The 21,986-nt window shown below is 53.1% G+C and overlaps 1 protein-coding gene across 1 annotated transcript in view; it reads right to left on the bottom strand.

The window, feature by feature from the left end:
• Nucleotides 1–3,430: 3,430 nt before the first annotated feature.
• The window catches only part of map1aa (microtubule-associated protein 1Aa), a 19,737-nt gene continuing 1,181 nt past the window's right edge, over nucleotides 3,431–21,986 (bottom strand). Inside the window, 15 exon segments of the mRNA XM_078429750.1 lie at nucleotides 3,431–5,954; nucleotides 5,956–6,087; nucleotides 8,553–8,785; nucleotides 13,863–18,875; nucleotides 18,878–18,917; nucleotides 18,919–19,244; nucleotides 19,247–19,360; nucleotides 19,363–19,540; nucleotides 19,542–19,784; nucleotides 19,786–19,832; nucleotides 19,835–20,525; nucleotides 20,528–20,842; nucleotides 20,844–21,491; nucleotides 21,494–21,883; nucleotides 21,885–21,986. The exon segment at nucleotides 21,885–21,986 is cut by the window's right edge and continues 135 nt beyond it. Of these exon segments, the coding sequence (XP_078285876.1) occupies nucleotides 5,931–5,954; nucleotides 5,956–6,087; nucleotides 8,553–8,785; nucleotides 13,863–18,875; nucleotides 18,878–18,917; nucleotides 18,919–19,244; nucleotides 19,247–19,360; nucleotides 19,363–19,540; nucleotides 19,542–19,784; nucleotides 19,786–19,832; nucleotides 19,835–20,525; nucleotides 20,528–20,842; nucleotides 20,844–21,491; nucleotides 21,494–21,883; nucleotides 21,885–21,986 (8,496 nt within the window). The 3' untranslated portion in view covers nucleotides 3,431–5,930.

The raw sequence follows: 21,986 nt of genomic DNA, 5'->3' as shown, positions 1-21,986 counted from the left end.
GGAGGGGGTCACCTTCTTCTCCTCTCTCTGTGTACCCTCCCAGCCTTCCCTCTAACCCCTCACGCACCCCGATTGCTTTACTACCCCCTCACTCTCACCCCCCCAAACCCTTATGCACCCTCTACAAAACTAACACCCCTCACCCTCCCAACCCATTATGTTCCCTGCACATGCTAACACCCCTCACACACCATCCCCCCCCCCCACCAATCCCTCATGCACCATGCACATACTAACACCCACTCACTTACACCTCTCCCCCCTATGCCCCCAAACCCAGCACACACTGCCACCCCCTTGATCGCCACCTCCACCCACCATCTTAACGCCATGCCCACAACGGCAAAGGGAAGTAAAACATTTCCGAGTGTATGTTTTGGGCTGGGGACAGGAGGGATTGGAGGCCTTCCCTCACCCAGGACAACTAACATGGGGGGGTAAAGCTCACCAAGTGCCAGGCAGAGTACTACGTCTCGGAACTTGGGACAGCAGTCGTGCGGCACAGAAACAGGTTCTTCAGCCCAACCTACCCACGCCGGCCGAGGTGCCGCATCTGAGCCAGTCCCACTATCCTACCAAACCTTTCTTTACCCCTTTGGCCCATGTCCCCCTCCACCCACGTACCCGATCCAAATGTCTTCTAAATGCAGCAGGAGGCTGTACGGTGAATGAATGCGCGAGGATTAGGCTCTCAGCCCTGGGTGACGAGGGACCCCCATCGGCAAGTCTGGGTTCCAAGAACAACCCAACAAAGCACAGAAATAAACCTGGGCCTCCTTATACCCATCTATACACTGAAACTCTCGTTTGTTTGTTTGTTTGTTTGTTCCTGAACTACAGCCAAGACGGTACACCGATAGCGCGACAATTTTAGGCCCACCTTACTCACCGTCGTCCCTTTGGTGCTAATGGAAGAAGTTTCATTGAGATCGGTGTTATTATTTTTAAAGTTATTCACATTTTAAAAGTTTAAATCTATCTCCTAGGGAGGGAGGGATGGAGGTGGGGGGGGGGGGGAGGAAGGAGGGGGGTGGAGGAAGGATACGGGGAGGGGGCGGTTGAGGGGGATGGAGTGGGGGGAGGGGTGTGGGGAGGGGAGGGGAGGTAAGAGGGGGGAGGGAGGGTGGGGGGTAAAGGGAGGGGGGGGGGAGGGAGGAGGATAAGGGGGGTTGAGGGGGATGAGTGGGGGGAGGGGGAGGGGACGGGGAGGGGGGGGGGAGGGGAGGGAAGGAGAGGGTGCTGCACCAATGCAGGAGAGGTTTGGCCCAACGGGGCCACTTGGTCTAGTGTCTTTTTTTAAAGCACTAATTGTCAAGAGTGCCATCGTCTCTCAAAAATACAAATAAAAACCTGGATGAGCAGGCTGGAGCCACAACAAATGGAGTGCAAATGTACTCTATGTAAACATGTCAACTTGCAGCTACAATACTGGTTAGAGTTGTGCTTATAAATTAAGAACGTCAATCTATATAAATCTATACAAAACACTGACAAACTACAAGACAAATAAATTATTAATTAAGCTTCATGAGAACTAGTATCCACAAGGACCACATCCTTTTCCTACCACTAGATAGGTCAGCTAGACAGAACCTGCTCTGCTGACGAGTCCTATAAGAAAATAACTGCAGATGCTGGTACAAAATCGATTTATTCACAAAATGCTGGAGTAACTCAGCAGGTCAGGCAGCATCTCGGGAGAGAAGGAATGGTGACGTTTCGGGTCGAGACCCTTCTTCAGACTGAAGAAGGGTCTCGACCCGAAACGTCACCCATTCCTTCTCTCCCGAGATGCTGCCTGACCTGCTGAGTTACTCCAGCATTTTGTGAATGAATCTGCTGACTAGTCCGATAGGATGTGCACTAGGAAGATCGACACGAGAAGCTGGAGTAACTCATCGGGACAGGCAGCATCTCTGGAGAGAAGGAATGGGTGACGTTTTGGGTCACCCATTCCTTCTCTCCAGAGATGCTGCCTGTCCCAATGAGTTACTAGAACCTTTTATGTCTACCTTTGGTTTAAACCAGCATCTGCAGTTCCTTCTTACACAAGATGTGTACAAGGATCGGTACTAAAGCCTAGTATGGTTGGAACCAGTGCATTTTTCGTTGTAGACTAAAAATTAATGTATATCAATTAAAAATCAAGTTATTTTTCCCAACATACTCCACCTCTTTGATTTTTTTTTTGTGACCAATCGATTAAACTGTTAACTAAAAAATATAACATTAAATTTCTAAAAATGTGGAAACCAGTTTATCTTTTCAGAGTAGATGTACTGTACCAACGCATATCGTTGCAATAAAATTTGGAAATTAGTTTTAACTTTTCAGAGTAGATGCACTGTACCAACGCAAATCGTTGCAATAAACGCACTGGTCAGGATGGAGCTGGAACAAAGATAGCTGCAATGTGATCCTTTTGAGGGGAAAATGGTCTCAAAACAGCAAATGATGGAGTGCCTAGTGGTCTACAAACATGTCAACACGAACAATATTCCCTTTAAATACAATCGTTTAAATCTGACCTCCTCCATGCCCACATCAGTAGTCAGCCTCTGTTGTCGGGGCAAAGTTTGGAGGTACGTCAGATTAAAGTCTCCTGGATCAGGCAATCCCCTTTCTGTGCTCAGGTATGTGCGGGAGGGAGGAATGGAGAGAGGCAAGAGGTAATGACTCTCCTTATAGTGACCCACCTGAAATCGGGGTGCCGAGAAATGTCCTTAATATGTGGGTCCTCTCTACCTCTGGTGCCTTGGACAACGCAGCCAGTCACCTTTTCCCAAAATCCATCGTCCATTTTCAGCAACAGCGCTGATGTGTCATGTTAGAAGATCTGGAGAAATGTCAGTTCTCTCACTCACTGTCGGCACGATGCACCGACTTCTCGTGATACTGTACAAATTCCTTAATATCCCAACAATCTTATCGCACGCAAAACACACTTGACACACTTCTTGTGCTAATCTAAATATCTCACTCGAATTGCACGCCCATGACGGCTTTCAAAGACTTGACTGTACACACAAGGACACGCCAACCTGTCAGATCTGTAAAGCTTCGTCCCTTCCACCTGCTGTTGGAAAGATCTAGCCAGATTCATCGTTGGTGTCCCATTGCGGGAACAGGTCAGAAACTACAAACATTGTACACTCCATATCAAAGTCAGGGCCTACAGCAAATCTAAGTACCTCAGCACAGAATGCTCGGGTCACTTTATAACCTTCCTATTGGGCTTCCTAACTACATTTAATATATACACAGTCACCACGCTCACTACGCATGCAAGCCAACAAGGACAGACAGGAATGAACCCAGTGACCAATATCTTCCCTCCCCATCTTTCCATGCATGGGTCAAACCTGCTCAGGACTTGACCAATGTACCACCAAGCTCTTTCCTGTGGCTGCTTGGAACCCCCCTGTCACTTGCCTCTTCCTCCGAATTGCTTGGAGATTGGCTTCCCTTCAGGTTTCTAGGCTGGACTGTGAAGTTCTCGGACTTGAGGCAGGTGGGGGAAACACACCCAGTTAGATTTGGTTGGAGTGGTCGATTGATTCTGGTGTCCCCCCCTCAATGTGGCTAGCTTCCTCCCACTGGTCGGGGAGGAACAATCACCAATGCAGGGACTGAGGGTGGACAGGATGCGTGGAGTGGTGGAGCCGCCCCTCGTTCCCCTAATCCCAAACTCTATGGAGTCTCACGAGGTGGGGATAGTTAGGGGGATGGGCCAATTTTGACCAAATGCAGCTGCAAGCAGGCGCTTAGGGGAAGGTAAACCAGGACGTGAAACTAGGGTTCTGCTGAACCCAACTGTGGTCCATCTCCTCAACGAAACTTTCCCCCTTCAACCTCATCCTCACCTCGCGAACACCCAAGCCCGTTTCCACTCCGCTCCCCGCACCGCCAGCTTTGACCTCGTGGGAGTTTAAAGAAGGGCAAAAATAAAACAAAAAGCTGAACGTTGATGCGACAGCTTGGCATTGCCTGCAACATGCCCATCAGTAATGGGCAGTAAATCGGCCACATAAAGTAACAAAGCCAGTCCCAGCCCTCCATCGTTGCAGGGGTAGTAGTGCATTAAATAGCTACATCATCCTGATGTCTAAGGCAAACCGCACCTGTATTTAAGCTTAAGAGAGGCTACTTTGCACACTTTGGTTTGTTAAAAAAGGCAATATCCAACTTCAGCCCTTGCTCCTCACGTTCCCATACTCAAAGTGGGGGAAGCCATGGTCTCTCTTTAACCTGACCGCAAACATGCAGTGGAACGACATGCCGAGCCCACCATCTCACCGCAGGGCCAGACGGGGGGGGGGGCTGCACTCAAAGCAATGGCACGTCCGCAAATCTCCATTTGAAGAGTTAGTCCATTAGAACCATCATGAAGCTTGGATGGATGTTCTCAGCAGGAGGGGCACTGCACTGTAATGGGGAACGTAATGATTCCTCCCTTCACCAGGGCATGCTGCGATGTGAGGTCACCATCTTACGCACTTGTCTGCTCTGCTTGGGTGAAGCAGGCACCCATCGGCAACACCGTCTCCCCACTGGAGACTGGTACAAATGTGTTCAAGGTCCTTCATTGCAGGGAAATTCTGTTCCTCAACGCATCGAACCAACATGGCCAAGCGCATCAGACCCTTTCGTGTGCACTTTAAAGACGGACAATTCAATTTAAACCAGACATTGTCTTGTTAAAGAGACAGGTCCCCTTATCTTTGCCTTTGACAGGCTGTGTTCAATAATTTAAAGAATCCCTTTAAAAGTTACCTTTTCAGACTCGATCATCACAAGTTCGTTAAACAACTCAGAATTTCATTAAACAATTTAAATTAATGTATCGTTACAAATAAAGTGAATTGGTCTTTCCCTCCCTCCCTCCCTCCCTCTCTCCAGTTCTGTATTTGTGCAGGGATAGTTTTGATGTCCACTTTGACTGGTACACATTGGGGTGCTGTCTCTTTAAACACAGTGGATCGTCATCGTTCGGGAGTCACATTCACAGTTTGCATTGTAATCCAAGGTTTAACGTGTGTCTGACTGCTTGGCACATGCAAGTTTCCTTGCCACGAGCCATCTCGGGCATGTTCCATGTGGCGGGCAATGGGAAAACAGAATGAGCAAATGCCTCTTGGAAAGCAGTCAAGAGATGTCCAGCTTGACAGTTCAGTCTGTGGGGCTCCCAAGCAACATGCAAGATTTGACTGCCCTTTATCCTTGCACCACATTGCAACACCTCCCCATCTAAGACCCACCGAATCCCGGACTTAACACTGGGGCAACCTTGTGCTGCGGGCGGTTCCGAGAGCAGGGGGGTGTGTGTGTGGGAGGTGTGGGGGGAGAGAGAGGTCAGGCACAAGGCCAGTTAAGCTGCCCACTCCTCCAGCTTTGTTCGGCTTCAGGACGCTCTTGGCATTCTGGCTTTGGGCTGGCATTCGACAAGGCCGCAGAGCAGAGCCGTGACTTCTTCCGCTCGAGGGCGTTCTCACACCGAGGTCCCCTCAAGAGGCAAAAAAAAACCCCCAAAAACAAAACCCCAACTATTTACCGTGAAAACCGACCCATCGACTCATCCCGGTGCTGGTCCTCAAAGCAAGCAACCATACACACCTCTTGTCCTGGGAGCAGAATCTGCCGCTCCAACAGAGTCCCAACTCCAATCTCCACTGTGCTGAAGCTGTGACGAACACGAGGGGGGGGATCACAAGCAAACGGCCACTCGTTATAGCAAATTGGTCTCCAGACTAGTCCCCTAGAACGCAGAGGGTTCCACAGCACTCACATTATCTCACTTGTCTCCTTAGCAGTAAGCTGCAAATCTAGCCTTAAATGAACCTAACTTAACGAAAATAAATAATCAGTGTGGGGGACGGAATGATGAAGCAAGGGTTTCTCCTTCAGGCCGGGAGAGAGAGGTTGTGTGCGGCTCAAAACTCGATCTTGCACGCTGGGGAAAGACTCGTCCTGCATCACCACTGTGCTGCTGCTGGCCAGCACCATGATGTTCAACTCCTGTTGGCGCTCGTGGGTCTGCTGGTACCACTCCCGTGTGACCTCCGTGTCGTGGGTCGGTATTAACGTCACCTTGAGCCGGGGCGGGGGGGGGGGGGGGGGGAAACAAAACAAAACAAAACACACAAAGTCGCTCCATTAGACAGGGTCAACAAAACAGCCTCTCACAAGCGTGCGTGAGAGTGCACAACCAAGATAGTTCACAGGCAAGCTTGGCTTGGGAACAGCTCCATCCTTCTGGAATTTAGAAGGATGAGGGGGGATCTTATTTGAAACGTATAAGATAATTAGGGGATTGGACACGTTAGAGGCAGGAAACATGTTCCCAATGTTGGGGGGAGTCCAGAACCAGGGGCCACAGTTTAAGAATAAGGGGTAGGCCATTTAGAACTGGAGATGAGGAAGAACTTTTTCAGTCAGAGAGTGGTGAAGGTGTGGAATTCTCTGCCTCAGAAGGCAGTGGAGGCCAGTTCGTTGGATGCTTTCAAGAGAGAGCTGGATAGAGCTCTTAAGGATAGCGGAGTGACGGGGTATGGGGAGAAGGCAGGAACGGGGTACTGATTGAGAGTGATCAGCCATGATCGCATTGAATGGCGGTGCTGGCTCGAAGGGCTGAATGGCCTCCTCCTGCACCTATTGTCTATTGTCTATTGTCAATAAGACCGTAAGGGATTGCAACGCATTGTGACGCAGCCCAAACCATCACACAAACCAACCTCCCTTCCATTGACTCCATCCATCTACACTTCATGCTGCCTCGGCAAGGCCAGCAGCATAATCAAGGATGCCACACCTTGGCACTCCCTCTTCTCCCCTCTCCCTTCAGCACAGAAGTGTGAAAACGCACATCTCCGGATTCAGGGACAGTTTCTTCCCAGCTGTTATCAGGCAGCTGAATCATCCCACCACAACCAGAGAGCAGTGCTGAACTACTATCTACCCTTGGACTATCCTTGATCGGACTTGCTGGCTTTACCTTGCACTAAACGTTATTCCCATATCATGTATCTCTACAAAGGAATGTTGGCCTTCATAACAAGAGGAGTTGAGTATAGGAGCAAAGAGGTCCTTCTGCAGTTGTACAGGCCCCTAGTGAGACCGCACCTGGAGTACTGTGTGCAGTTTTGGTCTCCAAATTTGAGGAAGGGTATTCTTGTTATTGAGGGCGTGCAGCGTAGGTTCACTAGGTTAATTCCGGAATGGTGGGACTGTCATATGTTGAAAGACTGGAGCGACTAGGCTTGTATACACTGGAATTTAGAAGGATGAGAGGGGGATCTTATCGAAACATATAAGATTATTAAGGGGTTGGACACGTTAGAGGCAGGAAACATGTTCCAATGTTGGGGGGAGTCCAGAACCAGGGGCCACAGTTTAAGAATAAGGGGTAGGCCTTTTAGAACGGAGATGAGGAAAACTTTTTTCAGTCAGAGAGTTGTGAATCTGTGGAATTCTCTGCCGCAGAAGGCAAGTGGAGGCCAATTCCCTGAATGCATTCAAGAGAGAGCTAGATAGAGCTCTTAAGGATAGCGGAGTCAGGGGGTATGGGGAGAAGGCAGGAACGGGGTACTGATTGAGAATGATCAGCCATGATCACATTGAATGGTGGTGCTGGCTCGAAGGGCCGAATGGCCTCCTCCTGCACCTATTGTCTATTGTAAATGGATTGATTGTAATCGTGTATTGTCTTTCTGCTGACTGGTTAGCACGCAACAAAAAGCTTTTCACTGTACCTCGATACACGTGACAATAAACTAAACTGAACTAAATAAGCAACAAGGTCCAAAGAGCCCGGCTTCTCATAAGCAGTCCATTCGCTTAAAAGACACAAAATGCTGGAGTAATGCGGGACAGGCAGCAACTCTGGAGAGAAGGAATGGGTGACGTTTCGGGTCGAGACCCTTCTTCACTCTGAAGAAGGGTCTCGACCCGAAACGTCACCCGTTCCTTCTCTCCAGAGATGCTGCCTGTCCTGCTGAGTTACTCCAGCATTTTGTGCCTTTCTTCGGCTTGAACCAGCGTCTGCAGTTCCTTCCTACCCATATTTCGCTTGCATTTATTCACAAAACGCTGGAGTAACTCAGCAGGTCAGGCAGCATCTCAGGAGAGAAGGAATGGGCGACGTTTCGGGTCGAGGACCCTTCTTCAGACTGAAGCATAGTTCGCTTGGGCAGCTTTACAACCCAATCGTTGATTGGGCAGCTTTACAACCCATTGTTGATTGGGCAGCTTTACAACCCAGCGTTGATTGGGCAGCTTTACAACCTATCGTTGATTGGGCAGCTTTACAACCCAGCGTTGATTGGGCTGCTTTACAACCCATCGTTGATTGGGCAGCTTTACAACCCAGCATTGATTGGGCAGCTTTACAACCCATCGTTGATTGGGCAGCTTTACAACCCATCGTTGATTGGGCAGCTTTATAACCCAGCGTTGATTGGGCAGCTTTACAGCCCAGCGTTGATTTCTCTAACCTACAGTCTAGTTTATTGTCACGTGCAACAATAGAGCAGGATGGTGCCGGGCTAGGTAGGTACCTGAAGGTTATTCCCCCACTGGGATTTCCCATCCAACAGTGCGTCCAGCACGGCTCGGCTTGGCTCCCCGCTTCCAGGGTCGTTGCCGCTCACCACGTAGTAGGAGGAGCGGACGCGCTTGAAGAACTCCTGGTCCACGTTCTTGCCGCTGCAGTGGTTGGGGACGTAGGCCAAGTCCACGTAGACGGGCGGCCCGGCGGGCACGCCTGAGCTGGTCTTGGCACTGCAGCCGGCTGGCGGGAGAGGCAGAGGTTAGCGTCAACGTGACCCATGGACACCACATCCACGAGGGAGGGAGCAACAGGCTCTCCTATCGCCCACCCTGGGCACGATGGCCCAGCGGAAGAGAGAGTCAAGAGTGTTTTATTGTCATATGTCCCAGATAGAACAATGAGATTCTTACTTGCCACAGCACAACAGAGCTGCTGACTCACAGCGCCAGAGACCCGGGTTCCATCCCGACTACGGGCGCTGCCTGTACGGAGTTTGTACGTTCCCCCCCGTGACCTGCGTGGGTTTACTCCGAGATCTTCGGCTTCCTCCCACACTCCAAAGACGTGCAGGTTTGTAGGTTAATCGGCTTGGTGTAACTGTAAATCGTCCCTAGTGCGTGTAGGGTAGTGTTAGTGTGTGAGGATCGCTGGTCGGCGCGGACCGGGTGGTCCGAAGGGGCCTGTTTCCACGCTGCATCTCTGAAACTAAACGAACTATTCCATGATTCCAATTCCAGAAGAGGTGGCCGTTTGGCCCAGGGAACTGCTTGGTAACGGCTGGAATTTAGAAGGATGAGAGGAGATCTTATCGAAACGTATAAGATTATTAAGGGGTTGGACACGTTAGAGGCAGGAAACATGTTCCCAATGTTGGGGGAGTCCAGAACCAGGGGCCACACAGTTTAAGAATAAGTGGTAGGCCATTTAGAACTGAGATGAGGAAAAACTTTTTCAGTCAGAGAGTTGTGAATCTGTGGAATTCTCTGCCTCAGAAGGCAGTGGAGGCCAATTCTCTGAATGCATTCAAGAGAGAGCTAGATAGAGCTCTTAAGGATAGCGGAGTCAGGGGGTATGGGGAGAAGGCAGGAACGGGGTACTGATTGAGAATGATCAGCCATGATCACATTGAATGGCGGTGCTGGCTCGAAGGGCCGAATGGCCTCCTCCTGCACCTATTGTCTATTGTCTATTGAAGTGGAACTCAACACTTTTCTCCGTCTAAGACTCAGTCTTAAACCCACTTGACTCTAAAGAGTCCACGCGCTTCTTGAGGGGAAAGGGGGTTAAAGATCTCAGGCCCCACTCTGCTTGGGAAGTGCTATTGCAGAGAGCTTCCTATCACTACAACACAGTTCAGCCCCGACCCCGTGCTGACTAACTCCCTGAACAAAGTGCATTTTCTTTTCAAAAGACAGCAACGCGTGCTTTGAAAAATAAGCAAATTGGACGGAGTGCTGAACCACAGACAGTGTTTGTGGGATGTACGATCAGCCTGGGGCGATCGGTTGCTGCTTTATCCCAGTTCTGAGTGGGGACAGACACAATTGTTTCATCACACGGTCTAAACAAAGAGAGAAGTCAGTCAGTCAGAGTCTGTAACAGATAAATGGTACAATGGCCTCTTGTTACAACCGCTGGCAGTTTAAGAATTTGCAAAGATTATGATGGTGTTTACCTGATCTCCACTGGTGATACATATTCTGTTGTGCAAGTAAGAATGTCATTGTTCCGTTTCGGGGCATATGGCAATAAAACACCCTTGACTCTTGGGAGTAAACTTTTATCATTGTTCAGGAAGGAACTGCAGATGCTTCGAAGTTAGACACAAAATGCTGGAGTAACTCAGCGGGACAGGCAGCATCTCTGGAGAGAAACAATAATATATTGGGTCGAGACTCGAAGGGTCTCAACCCGAGACATCGGCCATATATTATTGTTAGTTTGTTTTTACGTGTATGTGTTTTTGTGTATGTGTGTATAGATGTGTGTATACACACATACACACTTACATATATATGTAGTATAAGAAAATAACTGCAGATGCTGGTACAAATCGAAGGTATTTATTCACAAAATGCTGGAGTAACTCAGCAGGTCAATAGACAATAGATGCAGGAGGAGGCCATTCGGTCCTTCGAGCCAATTCAATGTGATCATTGCCGATTATTCTCAATCAGTACCCCGTTCCTGCCTTCTCCCCATACCCCCTGACTCCGCTATCCTTAAGAGCTCTATCCAGCTCTCTCTTGAATGCATTCAGAGAATTGGCCTCCACTGCCTTCTGAGGCAGAGAATTCCACAGATTCACAACTCTCTGACTGAAAATGTTTTTCCTCATCTCAGTTCTAAATGGCCTACCCCTTATTCTTAAACTGTGGCCCCTTGTTCTGGGCAGGCAGCATCTCAGGAGAGAAGGAATGGGCGACGTTTCGGGTCGAGACCCTTCTTCAGACTGATGTCAGGGGGGCGGGACAAAGGAAGGATATAGGTGGAGACAGGAAGATAGCGGGAGAACTGGGAAGGGGGAGGAGAAGAGAGGGACAGAGGAACTATCTAAAGTTGGAGAAGTCAATGTTCATACCATTGAATGTATACTGAATGTATGTTCAGACTTCTTCAGTCTGAAGAATGGTCTCGACCCGAAACGCCACCCATTCCTTCTCTCCTGAGATGCTGCCGGACCCGCTGAGTTACTCCAGCATTTTGTGAATAAATACCTTCGATTTGTACCAGCATCTGCAGTTATTTTCTTACACAATATATATACACACACATACTGTATACATGTGCAGTTACTGCAGAATAACAGAATATGTAAACATATTAAATACTCTGTAAATATAATAAACGAGAAAAAAGTTCAATGTGTATATATGTGTGTAGACGTGCGTGTACATTTATACGCACACACATACACAGAACTTTGTTTCTCATTTAATATATTGTTTACAGAGTATTTACTATGTTTACTTATTCTGTTATGCTGCTGCACGTGAGAATGTCATTGTTCCGTTTCAGAACATATGGCAATAAATAGATTATTGATAAACTCTGCACATTTACTGTCTCCTCCAGCATCGCACCTTGGCTGCAGAGTGCGCCAACTACATCATGTCCCACAAAGGCCGCTGCCTCTCTCAAACCCACCACTTCTACCAACCAGGAGAACAAGGAGAGCACGGATATGGGTACGCCACCACCTGCAGGTTCCCCTCCCAGTCCTACACCGTCCCGACTTGGGATTACAACACGAAACGCTGGAAAAACTCAGCAGGTCAGGCAGCCTCTGCGGAAGGCGAAACAGTTTGGGTGGCAGCGGTAGAGTTGCTGCCTTACAGCGTTGCAGCGCCGGAGACCCAGGTTCGATCCTGACTACAGGTGCTGTCTGTACGGAGTTTGTACGTTCTCCCCGTGACCGCGTGGATTTTCTCCGAGATCTTCGGTTTCCTCCCACACTCCAAAGACGTACAGGTTTCTGGGTTAATTGGCTTGGTATAAATGTAAATTGTCCCTGGTGTTAGTGTGTAGGATAGTGGAGCTGGTGTAAAAGTATGTAGGTTAATTGGCTTGGTGTATGTGTAAATTGTCCCTAGTGTTAGTGTGCGGGGATCGCACACTAACAGTTTAGAAGGATGAGAGGAGATCTTATAGAGACATATAAAACTATAAAAGGACTGGACAAGCTAGATGCAGGAAAAATGTTCCCAATGTTGGGCGAGTCCAGAACCAGGGGCCACACATTCTAAGAATAAAGGGGAGGCCATTTAAAACTGAGGTGAGAAGGAACTTTTTCACCCAGAGAGTTGTGAATTTGTGGAATTCTCTGCCACAGAGGGCAGTGGAGGCCAAATCACTGGATGGATTTAAGAGAGAGTTCGATAGAGTGGAATCAAGGGATATGGGGAGTAGGCAGGCACGGGTTACTGATTGTGGATGGTCAGCCATGATCACAATGAATGGCGGTGTTGGCTTGAAGGGACGAATGGCCTCCTCCAGCACCTATTTTCTATGTTTCTATGTAAATCCCGAACTCCCTCCCCAACAACATCTTCACTAGAGGGGCTGCAGAGGCAGGTCACCATCTCCTTCTCAGGAGCAATGCACAACCAAGGGTTATAGGGAACAGAGAAGAGTACAGCACAGGAACAGGCCCTTCTACCCACAATGTCCATGCCAAGTTCAGCTAATAATGCCCAGTTAAACTAATGTCTTTGGTGCTAATGGAAGAAGTTTCATTGAAATCGGTGTTATCTTTTTAAAGTTACTCACATGTTAAAGTTTAAATCTATCTCCTAGGGAGGGATGGGGGAGGGAGGGAAGGGGGAGGAAAGGAGGATAAGGGGGGTTGAGGGGGATGGAGGGGAGGGAGGGGTGTGGGGAGGGGAGGTAAGAGGGGGGAGGGAGGGAGGGGGGGGTAGAGGGAGGGGGGAGGGAGGGAAAGGGGAGGAGGAAGGGAGGGCGGTAGAGGGAGGGGGAGGGAGGAAGTATAAGGGGGTTGAGGGGGATGGAGTGGGGGGAGGGAGGGAGGGAGGGGGGGAGGGAGGGGGGTAGAAGGAGGGGGGAGGGAGGGAAGGGGAGGAGGATAAGGGGGTTGAGGGGGATGGAGTGGGGGGGAGGGGGAAGGGGAGGTAAGAGGGAGGAAGGGGGGATAGAGGGAGTGGGGGAGGGAGGGAAGGGGAGGAGGAAGGAAAAGGGGGGTTAAGTGGGATGGAGTGGGGGGGAGGGAGGGGGGGGTAGAAGGAGGGGGAGGGAGGGAAGGGGGAGGAGGAAGGGAGGGGGGGTAGAGGGAGGGGGAGGGAGGGAAGGGGGAGGAGGAAGGGAGGGGGTAGAGGGAGGGGGGAGGGAAGGGAGGGAGGGAAGATAAGGGGGGTTGAGGGGGATGGAGTGGGGGTGAGGGGGAGGGGGAGGTAAGAGGGGGGAGGGAGGGAGGGAGGGGGGTTGGGGGGAGGGAAGGAAGGGGGAGGGAGGGATGGAGGGAGGGAGGGAGGGAAGGAGGGAGGGGGGAGGGGAGAGGAGAGGGTGCTGCACCAATGCAGGAGAGGTTTGGGCCCAACGGGTCCACTTGGTCTAGTCTCCTCTCATCACTTTCCCCCTCTCACCTCATGGTTATGGCTCTACTCTTTGACATTTCCTGCCTGGGGATAAAGTTCTGACTGTCTACCCCTATCTATACCTCTCATATTTTTACAAACTTCATATCAGTCCTCCCCTCAGCCTTCACCATTTCACTCGTCCAACGTCTCCTCATGGAGCACGTTGACCTCCTCACGGGAGATTCGAGGCACGTTATAGACGCCTGCACCCAGCAGGTCCTTACCTGAGGAGGACTTGACGCCATTGACTAGGGCCTTGCCTGGGTTGGCTTGGCTGGACCTGGAGATGTCGTCCCTGTCCTCGGTTCGCGATGCCTGAGTCTCGGTGGCCCTGGATGCACGGCTGGGTTTCTCCGCTACCTCCTTCTCCTTCTTCTTGGTGGAGGCGGCTTTGGGGGACCTGTCGCTGGCGTCCTTGGGTGAGGCCGGCTTGGCCGCGTGCTTGACCTTGGGTTCCAGCTTGCGTCCCGGAGAGGCCGCCTTGGACTTGGCCGCTTTGCGGGCGCCTTTGGCCTTGTCCTTCATCTCCTTCTTCAGCAGCTTGGCCGGTTCGAGGCCCAACACCTCGGGGTCCACCATGCAGACGTCCGGGCGAGGGGGGAGCGGCTGGGGGTCGGCGGCTGGGGCGGGCAGGGGGTCCGGGCCGGGGCCGCTGTTCTTGTCGACGGGCAGGAAGTCCCCTTCCTCGTCCGAGTCGATGGGGGCCTCGGCCGTGATGGAGGGGCAGTCCTCCGTCTCGGGGGGCACGTCTGAGTCGGAGTTGAGGGGGGGAGACTCGCTGCCGGAGGTGGGCGGGCTGTCCTGGCCCCCCCGTGAGTGGCGGGGCCCGCGAGGCCGGCTCTGGGGGCCGATCCCTTCCTCGGGCCCTTCTTCCACCTCCGGCTGGGGGCTGGGATTGATGAAGGAGGGCGACAGATCGTCCTTGGAGGCCCATGGTGAGCCGCGCTCCGACGAGGGGATCGAGGAAGGCCGGGCAGCCGATCCCGTCTCCGCGGCAACGCCCAAGGCCGTTTCCCTCCCTGGTGGGGTCCGGGCCGGCGCCGAGGCGAAGCCTGTTTCGGTAGGCCCGTTGGCCGATGCCACCTCAGGGCCCGAGAGGGGTGGCAGTAGGCCCGAGGCCAGAGGCTCCTCGGCCCCCGGTACGGCCTTCACCCCCTCGGCAGCCGCCCCCGTCCCCTCCCCTTCGGGTTTGGGGGTTGATCTTTGACACTCGACCCTGCAGGACAATGTGGAGTCCTCGATGTCGCACAGGTAGCCCAGACTCTGCTCGGCTGGAGCTTGGGCCGGCTCCTCCGCCTCGGCAGCCTGGTACGCGGCCTTGTCGGCGGGCACCAGCGGGGACACCTCGACAAGGCTCCGTCCCGGGGCCCCCGGGGAGGGGCCGGTGGTCAGGGGGGGGCACGTCCCCTCGGCCGCTTCTTGCCCCACGGGTCGGACCTCATGGAGAAGGCCCTGGACATCGGACGCCGTTCCTGGCGGGCAGGTCGTGAGTTCTGGCGCGGAGCCAGGAGCAGCTACCCCTTGTTGAGATACTTCCAAATATTCGTCCTTCACCCCCGCGGACTCAGGGGGGGGAGGGGCCGCGAACGTTCTCTCCTCGTCGTGGGAAGAGTCTTTAAACTGAGAACCAGAGGGCGCGTCCTCCTTGGCCAAGGAGGTTTGGCCTAGGCCGGTGGCCCAGTGCTCTGGCTGGGCGGTCGGTGGGATGTCCTGTCCATGGATGAGCGGGTCAGGGCACGGCAGCTTGACCAGCCCCTCTCGGAGCGTGTCTTGGCCGGGTCTCTGCTCCCACTCTGAGGTAGACATGTCCCCGGTGATGGAGGCCATCTTCTCATCTCCCCTGCAGGGGTCGTCAAGTCCAGAGGGAGGACTCTTCAGGTCTTCCTTGTGATCACTGGGGTAGGGGAGGTCCCATTCCAAGTGGCCGGGCGAGGCGAGGTCCTTCTCCGGTGTGGCCGGGCTCTGCTCCCGAGGGCCCAGCCACCGGTCCGGGCATGGGGACAAGGCGCGTGCCCTCCCCTCCGCCCCAGCTCCAAGGCTCCGAGCCTTCCCCTCGTCCCACTGCCCTGCCAGAGGAGATCCCTTCTCCGACTTCTCCCTGGCGCCTTTCTCCAGCTCAGAGTCGCTGCTGCTGTCCCCGGTTTCCTTCTCGTAGTAGCTCAGCACGTTGGAGTCGGGCTCCCTCTGCTTCGCCGCGCCGATGGCGTCCAGCCGCGGAGTCTCCGCGCAGGACAACGGCGAGGACAGACTGTCCTTGGGCTCGGGGCTGCTGAGGCCTGGTGTCTTCCTTCCATCCGGTGAGACTGGGCTGAGGGAGTCCGCCTGGATGTCTTCCCCCAGGGTCGGTTCAGGACGCTGCAGGCCCTTGGCATCCGACCAGGCCGAGGTGGGCGGGGCATCTCTGGAGGTGGGGGGGAGAGCGGCGGGAGGCTCTGGAAGTTCGGAGTATCCCGTCGTCCAGTCTGCCCGTGCTTCCTGCCCGCCCCCGGGTGTCACGTGGGTCGAGGACTCCTGACCCAGGGCGCTGCACCAAGCGGCGGCCTTCTCTATCGGCGACATGTGGAGGGAAGGCTCTCTCTCGGCCTCCTTGGCCTCCCAAGCCACCTCGAATGGCGAGTCCAGCTGCCACGATAGGTGTTGGAAGCCCAGAGGCTCGGCCTCCTTCTGTGACTTGCCGAGCTCCTCGAGCCCTGTGATCTCGCTCTCCTTGACCTCCTCAGCGTAGCTGAACGCCTCCATCGCAGCCTCGGTGTCCTTGTCTTCCCCCCTCGAAGAATATCCTTTCCTCACGGTGGCGTAGGAGTCCTGGGTGTGAAGCCCAGTGCCGCTCCACGTGGCCTCCGAGCAGATCACGGCCTGGTAGTCCAGATGACTGAGGGGAACTCCTTGCTCTTCGGCAGAAGGAGGAGTTGACCGGCTGGAGGTGCGATCGTCAGATGTGCAGGGCTTCCCGGAGTCCAGGGCCGCGCTGTCTCTCAGTACATCAGCGGGCACGCTCCCCTCTGGCGAAAGGTACGCACGTTCTTCAGACGTTCTCTCCTCTTCTCTCGAGATCTCCCCGAGAAGTCCTTCCAACCTCTTTACGTCCTGCTCTCCGGCCGATTCTTTGGATGTGCTGAGAATGGTCCCCGCTCCGGTGGTGTCGGCGGGGAGCGTGGACTGCACTCCGGTCCACGTGTCCTTGGGATGTGGGAAAGGCGAGGCCGAAGGCTTTGACTCCAAGGCTTTGTCAAAGGCAGAGGCAGGCGCCCTTCCTTGCTCAACGCTCCATGAATAGTCAAGCCCGCCAGTGGATTCCCTCCTCTCCTCTGCGTAGTACAAATACTTGGCTTCGCTGCCCGTCTCGTCTTTGCTCCCGGCTAGTCGGTCGCCCGCCACAAATATCTCGCTCGGCAGGTCCTCTGGAGATGGCGTGTGGGACAGAGCGCTAAAAGCTTTGGTGTCCTCCTGCAAGTAATATTGGTAGGAAGATGGATCCCACTTGCTGTAATCGACCGGAGGAGGCTGTGTGTCGGCGAACAGCTCGCTTCTGGAAAGCCCGCCTGTCTCTGAAGGGGACCCTCGGTCTCCAGCGGGGCTGGTGTGCGCGGGTTCCCACGTGTCTAGTTCTGCGGCAGTGCCTTCAGGCCTGCGAATGGACTCTGCCTCGTCCGTTACCTGTTCCTTCAGGGCCATTCCACCCGTGGAGACATCTACCACGGGCTCACACTTTGGATACAGAGATGGTAACAGGTTGTTCAGTACATTGGTCTCTTGTGACTCGATGGGACTTGCTTTGCCCTTACCGTCAGCTGGGGTCACGTCTTTAGAGATCGGTTGCTTTGAAAGTTCCTCTTTGTTTATTAGTGTGGAGAACTTGCCTGTGGTCGGCATTAGCTCTATAATATCAGATAGATCTTCATCGTCTGATGAATAGATTGCCTCTGCTATTCTTTCTGCTTGATCTTTGAATTTGTCTTCTATCTCACTGATGTATTTTTCCGGTGTATCGATTGGCAAGTACCCACATGTAAGGTGGACATCTGCAGTTGCTGCATAGGCCTTTTCTGGATCGCCAGTGGAGATTTTCTGGGTGGCAGACTGCAATTTCTCTTGCATGTCCTTCGATTCCACAGAAACCTTTTGTTCTATGTCCTCGTCCACTTTTCCGGTTGTCCGTTCCATTTCCTGTCCAAACTTTTCCACCTTCTCCACATCTGCAGGTCTCTTTTCTGGACCTTGGTCCTTTTTCCCAGAAGCCTCGATGCCACTTTCTGTCACATCTGCTGGCTTTGTCTGCGAGATGTCCTTTTCCTTACCCGCAGCATTTTTCTCTGGAAGTTCCTGGTCCATCTTTTCTACGTCCCCAATTTTCTTTCCTGTTTCACCCACTACGTCCTGTTTCGATACCTTTTCAACGTCGAACGATTCCTGCTCCAGTTCCTCCTGTTCAACCCTTCCAACAGCCAGACAGGTCTTCTCCGATGCCTTGTCTTCGATCTTAGTATCACCAATAGTTTTCTTCTCCGAGACCTCTTGTTCAGTTTTTTCTACAACTCCAGGGCTTTTTTTCAAGTCTTCTTTCTCACTTTCCACTTTCTCACTCCTGTCAACATCTATAGAGATCTTCTCCAAATGCTTGTCTTCCATCTTAGTATCATCGCTAGACTTCTTCACTGGTGTCTCTTGTACAACTGTCCCAACATCTTCAGTTCCCTTTACCAAATCCTCTCTCTCACTCTTGCCAACATCCACAGGAACCTTCTCTAACTTTTCATGTTCTATCTTCCCATCACCAACAGACTTCTTCGCTGGTGTCTCTTGTTCAACCTTTACAACATCTCCAGATAGTTTTTCCAAATTTTTCTTCTCATTTTCTGTCTTCTCACTCTTTCCAATATCCATGGACATCTTTTCCAATTCCTTGTCTTCAGTTTTACCGCCATCAATAGACTTCTCCTGCATTTCTTGTTCAGCCTTTCTGACGTCTCCAGGTGTCTTTTCCATATCTTCTTTCTCACTCTTGCCAAAATCAATAGATATTTTTTCTAATCCCTCAGATTTTGATTTTCCGGCTTCCATAGGTTTCTTCTCCGACACCTCATGGTCAATCTTTTCCACGTGTTCGACGTCAAAAGGTGTTGCCTTTAACTCCTCTTTTTCCTCCTCTCCACGATGATTGGAGACTTCCTTTTCCAATTCCTCCTTCTTCAATTCCTCCTTCTTACTCATTCCAACATCAGTTGATATTTTCTCCATTCGTCGCGTACAATTTGGTCAGTATCTCCAGCTCTTCTCTGGCAAATCTTTTTCCACGTGCTCGGCTCCGAGAGCCTTGTGTTCCAATTCCTCCTTCTCGCACGTCCCAACATCGAGAGAGATCTTCTCCGATTCTTTCTGCTCAACTTTTTTATTGTCGAAGATTTCTCGTTCAATGAATCCAACGTCGCCAGGTCTCTTGTCCAAATCGTCTTTCTCACTTCTCACTCCCTCACTCTTTCCCACGTCAAGCGAGATCTTCCCCAGGTCTTCCCCCTCACTCTTTGCCTCGTCAAGAGAGATTGTCTTCTGCTCGACTATTTCAGCGGCCGCAGGTTGTTTCTCCGGACTTTCTTTGGTCATTTTGTCGGAACGGTGGCCGGTTCCACTTTGTCCATCTTTCCGATAGACGCGGTTTCTTGCTTGAGAACGTCCAAAGACAAGGTCTCATCTTTTGTGGGTTTTGACTCTGGGACGACTTCAGAGTCGCAGATTTCTTTGCCGGTTCTTTTTCCGCCTTTCCAACGTCCTCTTTCTCCTTGAGGAACTCTTCCAGGACCGTTTCAGTGGCTGGCCGTTTCTCCTGGGGTACCTCTGCCTTGGCCGGGGCAGGCTTCCAGTCCTGAATGTCCCACTCCATCTTCTCGGTGGCCGTGTGCTCCGTTTTCGTGTGCGTCCTTCTCCATCTTCTCAATCGCTCGGAACTCCTGAGAGTGCAACATGTCCTCTTTCGGAGTCAGGCCGGGCTGGTAGACGTCAGAGTGCAAGGCGCTGAGTGCATCGGGTAGGTTAGGTTCCCCCGGGGGGATTGGCTTGGGCGGGAGGTCGCCGAGCGGACTGTGCCCCGAACTCGACAAGTCTTCGCTTCGAAGTGGCTCCTCGGTGAGCAGCTCCTGCGTAGCCTGGTCCCTCCAGTTCGGTCTCGACCGAGTCAGTCCTCTCCTCGACGGGCGACTGTGGAACGGGGTGTGCCCGGCGCTGGTGGGTCCCGACTGCGTTGGCGAGGCCATTTTAACCGTGCTGTCATCGGGGCTGATACACTTCTCGTCGCTCTCCGGAAGGTCAGTGTCGAAGTGCAAGGAAGGCTTGGGCTTGCTGTCCAAGCCCTGAAGGTCCGTGGTTTGGCCGGGCTCGCCGGTTGGAAAGGGCGCCGGAAACATGGCCGAGTACTGCTCTTTGAGTTTGGTTGGGATCTCAACAATGGGTGTTTGGTCTTCATCTTCCTCCTCCTCCTCTTCCTCCTCCCATTCCCCCATCTTCCGAACCTCTTCGGCAATGGGGCGGAATTCCTCGGAAGGCGGGGACTTGAAGTACTTGTCCTCCTCCAGCGAGGAGGTTGGCGAGATGGTGCCGGCGGACGGGATGTAATCCCGGCCCTGGGTGGCCTCGGTCCTGGAGGAGGCCATGCTGTTGACGGTGTCCAGCATCAGGGAGCTCTTGCCGGTCTCCTCCGTCTGAGGTGCCGTCACCGAGGCCACCGACTGGTCCTCGGCCACCGAGGTGGCGAAGGAGGACAGCTTATCGCACTCGGTGATGGAGGCCGCCGAGGAGATGTGCTCCTCCTCGGCCAGCGGGGCCACGGCCATCTCCGAGGGGTAGACCACTATCTCGGGCTCCAGCCTCGCAAAGCCCTGGCCGCCGCCTCGGCCCCCGCCATGGCCCTGATCTCCTTCATCCCGTGCATGGTGTCGAAGGACCTGGTGTCGTCCGGCACCGAGATGTCGTCGGTGCCCACCTCGTACTTCAGGGGGGACGTGCGGTCGTCCTGCTCGTCGTGGATCTCCTCGTCCGAAATGGTCTGCTCCGTCTCGGAGTAGCCGGGGATGGTCTCGTCCTGGATGTAGGAGATGGGCTCGCCCGGGGCGCCCGGGGCGGGCAACACTGGTGTTGGCACCGAGACTCCGCCGCGGGCCTTCGCCACTTTGGCTTCTGGTGTTGGAGTTTGCTTCTTGTCAGCCGCGGGCGTTTTCACGCTCGAGTAAGTCTTTGTCTTGTTTCTCGCTGAGGGGTATCGTGGCTTCGTGCTCATGGTAGAATGCGTCCTCCTTTTCCTTGGCCTTCACCTTCTTATCTTCATCAACACCTTCCACTGTTTCCTCCAGCTCTGCCTTCTCCACCACCTCTTCACCCTCACTTTCCTCAGTCCGCTCCCTCGTCTCCATTGATTCAATGTACCGCTCACATTTCTCCATTTCCTCCTCGTCTTCCTTCCTTCCGACCTCTTTTCCTGGAAGTCCCACCTGCTCTTCAGGCGGGTATTCATCGCCCACTTCATCCCGCGGGGTTAGTAATCCTTCCTCACCAAAGCCTTCCTCCTCCTTCCCTGTCCTCACCACCTTCTCTTCCAACTCACTCATTTCCAGAGACTCTTCCATGGCGGCGCCCTCATCTTCCAGGACCTTCTCCATCGAGGAGTCAGGCCGGAGAACCACCTGCTCCTCGAGAGGTGGGGTGTCCTCAGTGGCTGGTGGACTATCCCCTTGCCCGGAGTTTCGGGAGAGGGTTTTTGCGTCAGAGGCGGGTGGCTCAGGGGTCTCCTCCTGCCGATGACCGCGCTCGGGCAGGTCCGGTGGTCTCCCCACTGCTGCCGTTGCCGCGGCGATCTCCTCGGCCTCGCCGGGGCGTTGGCGGGATCTGCCACCTTGGCTGCCTCTTCAGTCTGCAGTTGCTCAAAGTCCTTGGACAGGTCCTCTGGTGAAGACATGACGGACCTCTCCTCCTGTAACTGCACCGTGGTGGGCTCTGCAGGGACCTTCTTGGCCGCCTTTGGCTCCACCACCTCTTTAGCCACTTTGCCTTTGGCCGAGTCTGACTTCTTGCCCGGTGCCTTGGCTTTGTGTAGAGTTTTCCTGACTTCAGGAGTGAAGGGCTTCAGGTCGGCTTTGAGCAGCCTCTTGGCCTCTACCTTCTTCTCATCTTTCTTGACTTCCTTTTTCCCTTCTTTCTTCGCATCCACCTTCTTCACCTCCCTTTCCTTCTTGATCTCTTTTTTCTCCTTGTCCTTCTTCTTCTTCCGACTTCGCCAGCTTGTCCTTGGCGTGCTTTTTGACCGTCCTCTCCTTGGCCAACTTTTTCTTTTCCGTCTTGATGGCGTCCATCGCGGCCTTCTC

Source organism: Rhinoraja longicauda, chromosome 38 (assembly GCF_053455715.1).
Source record: "Rhinoraja longicauda isolate Sanriku21f chromosome 38, sRhiLon1.1, whole genome shotgun sequence".
NCBI lineage: Eukaryota > Metazoa > Chordata > Chondrichthyes > Rajiformes > Arhynchobatidae > Rhinoraja > Rhinoraja longicauda.
Note: the sequence above shows the minus strand (reverse complement) of the source record. Positions and strands in the feature narration are given on the sequence as shown.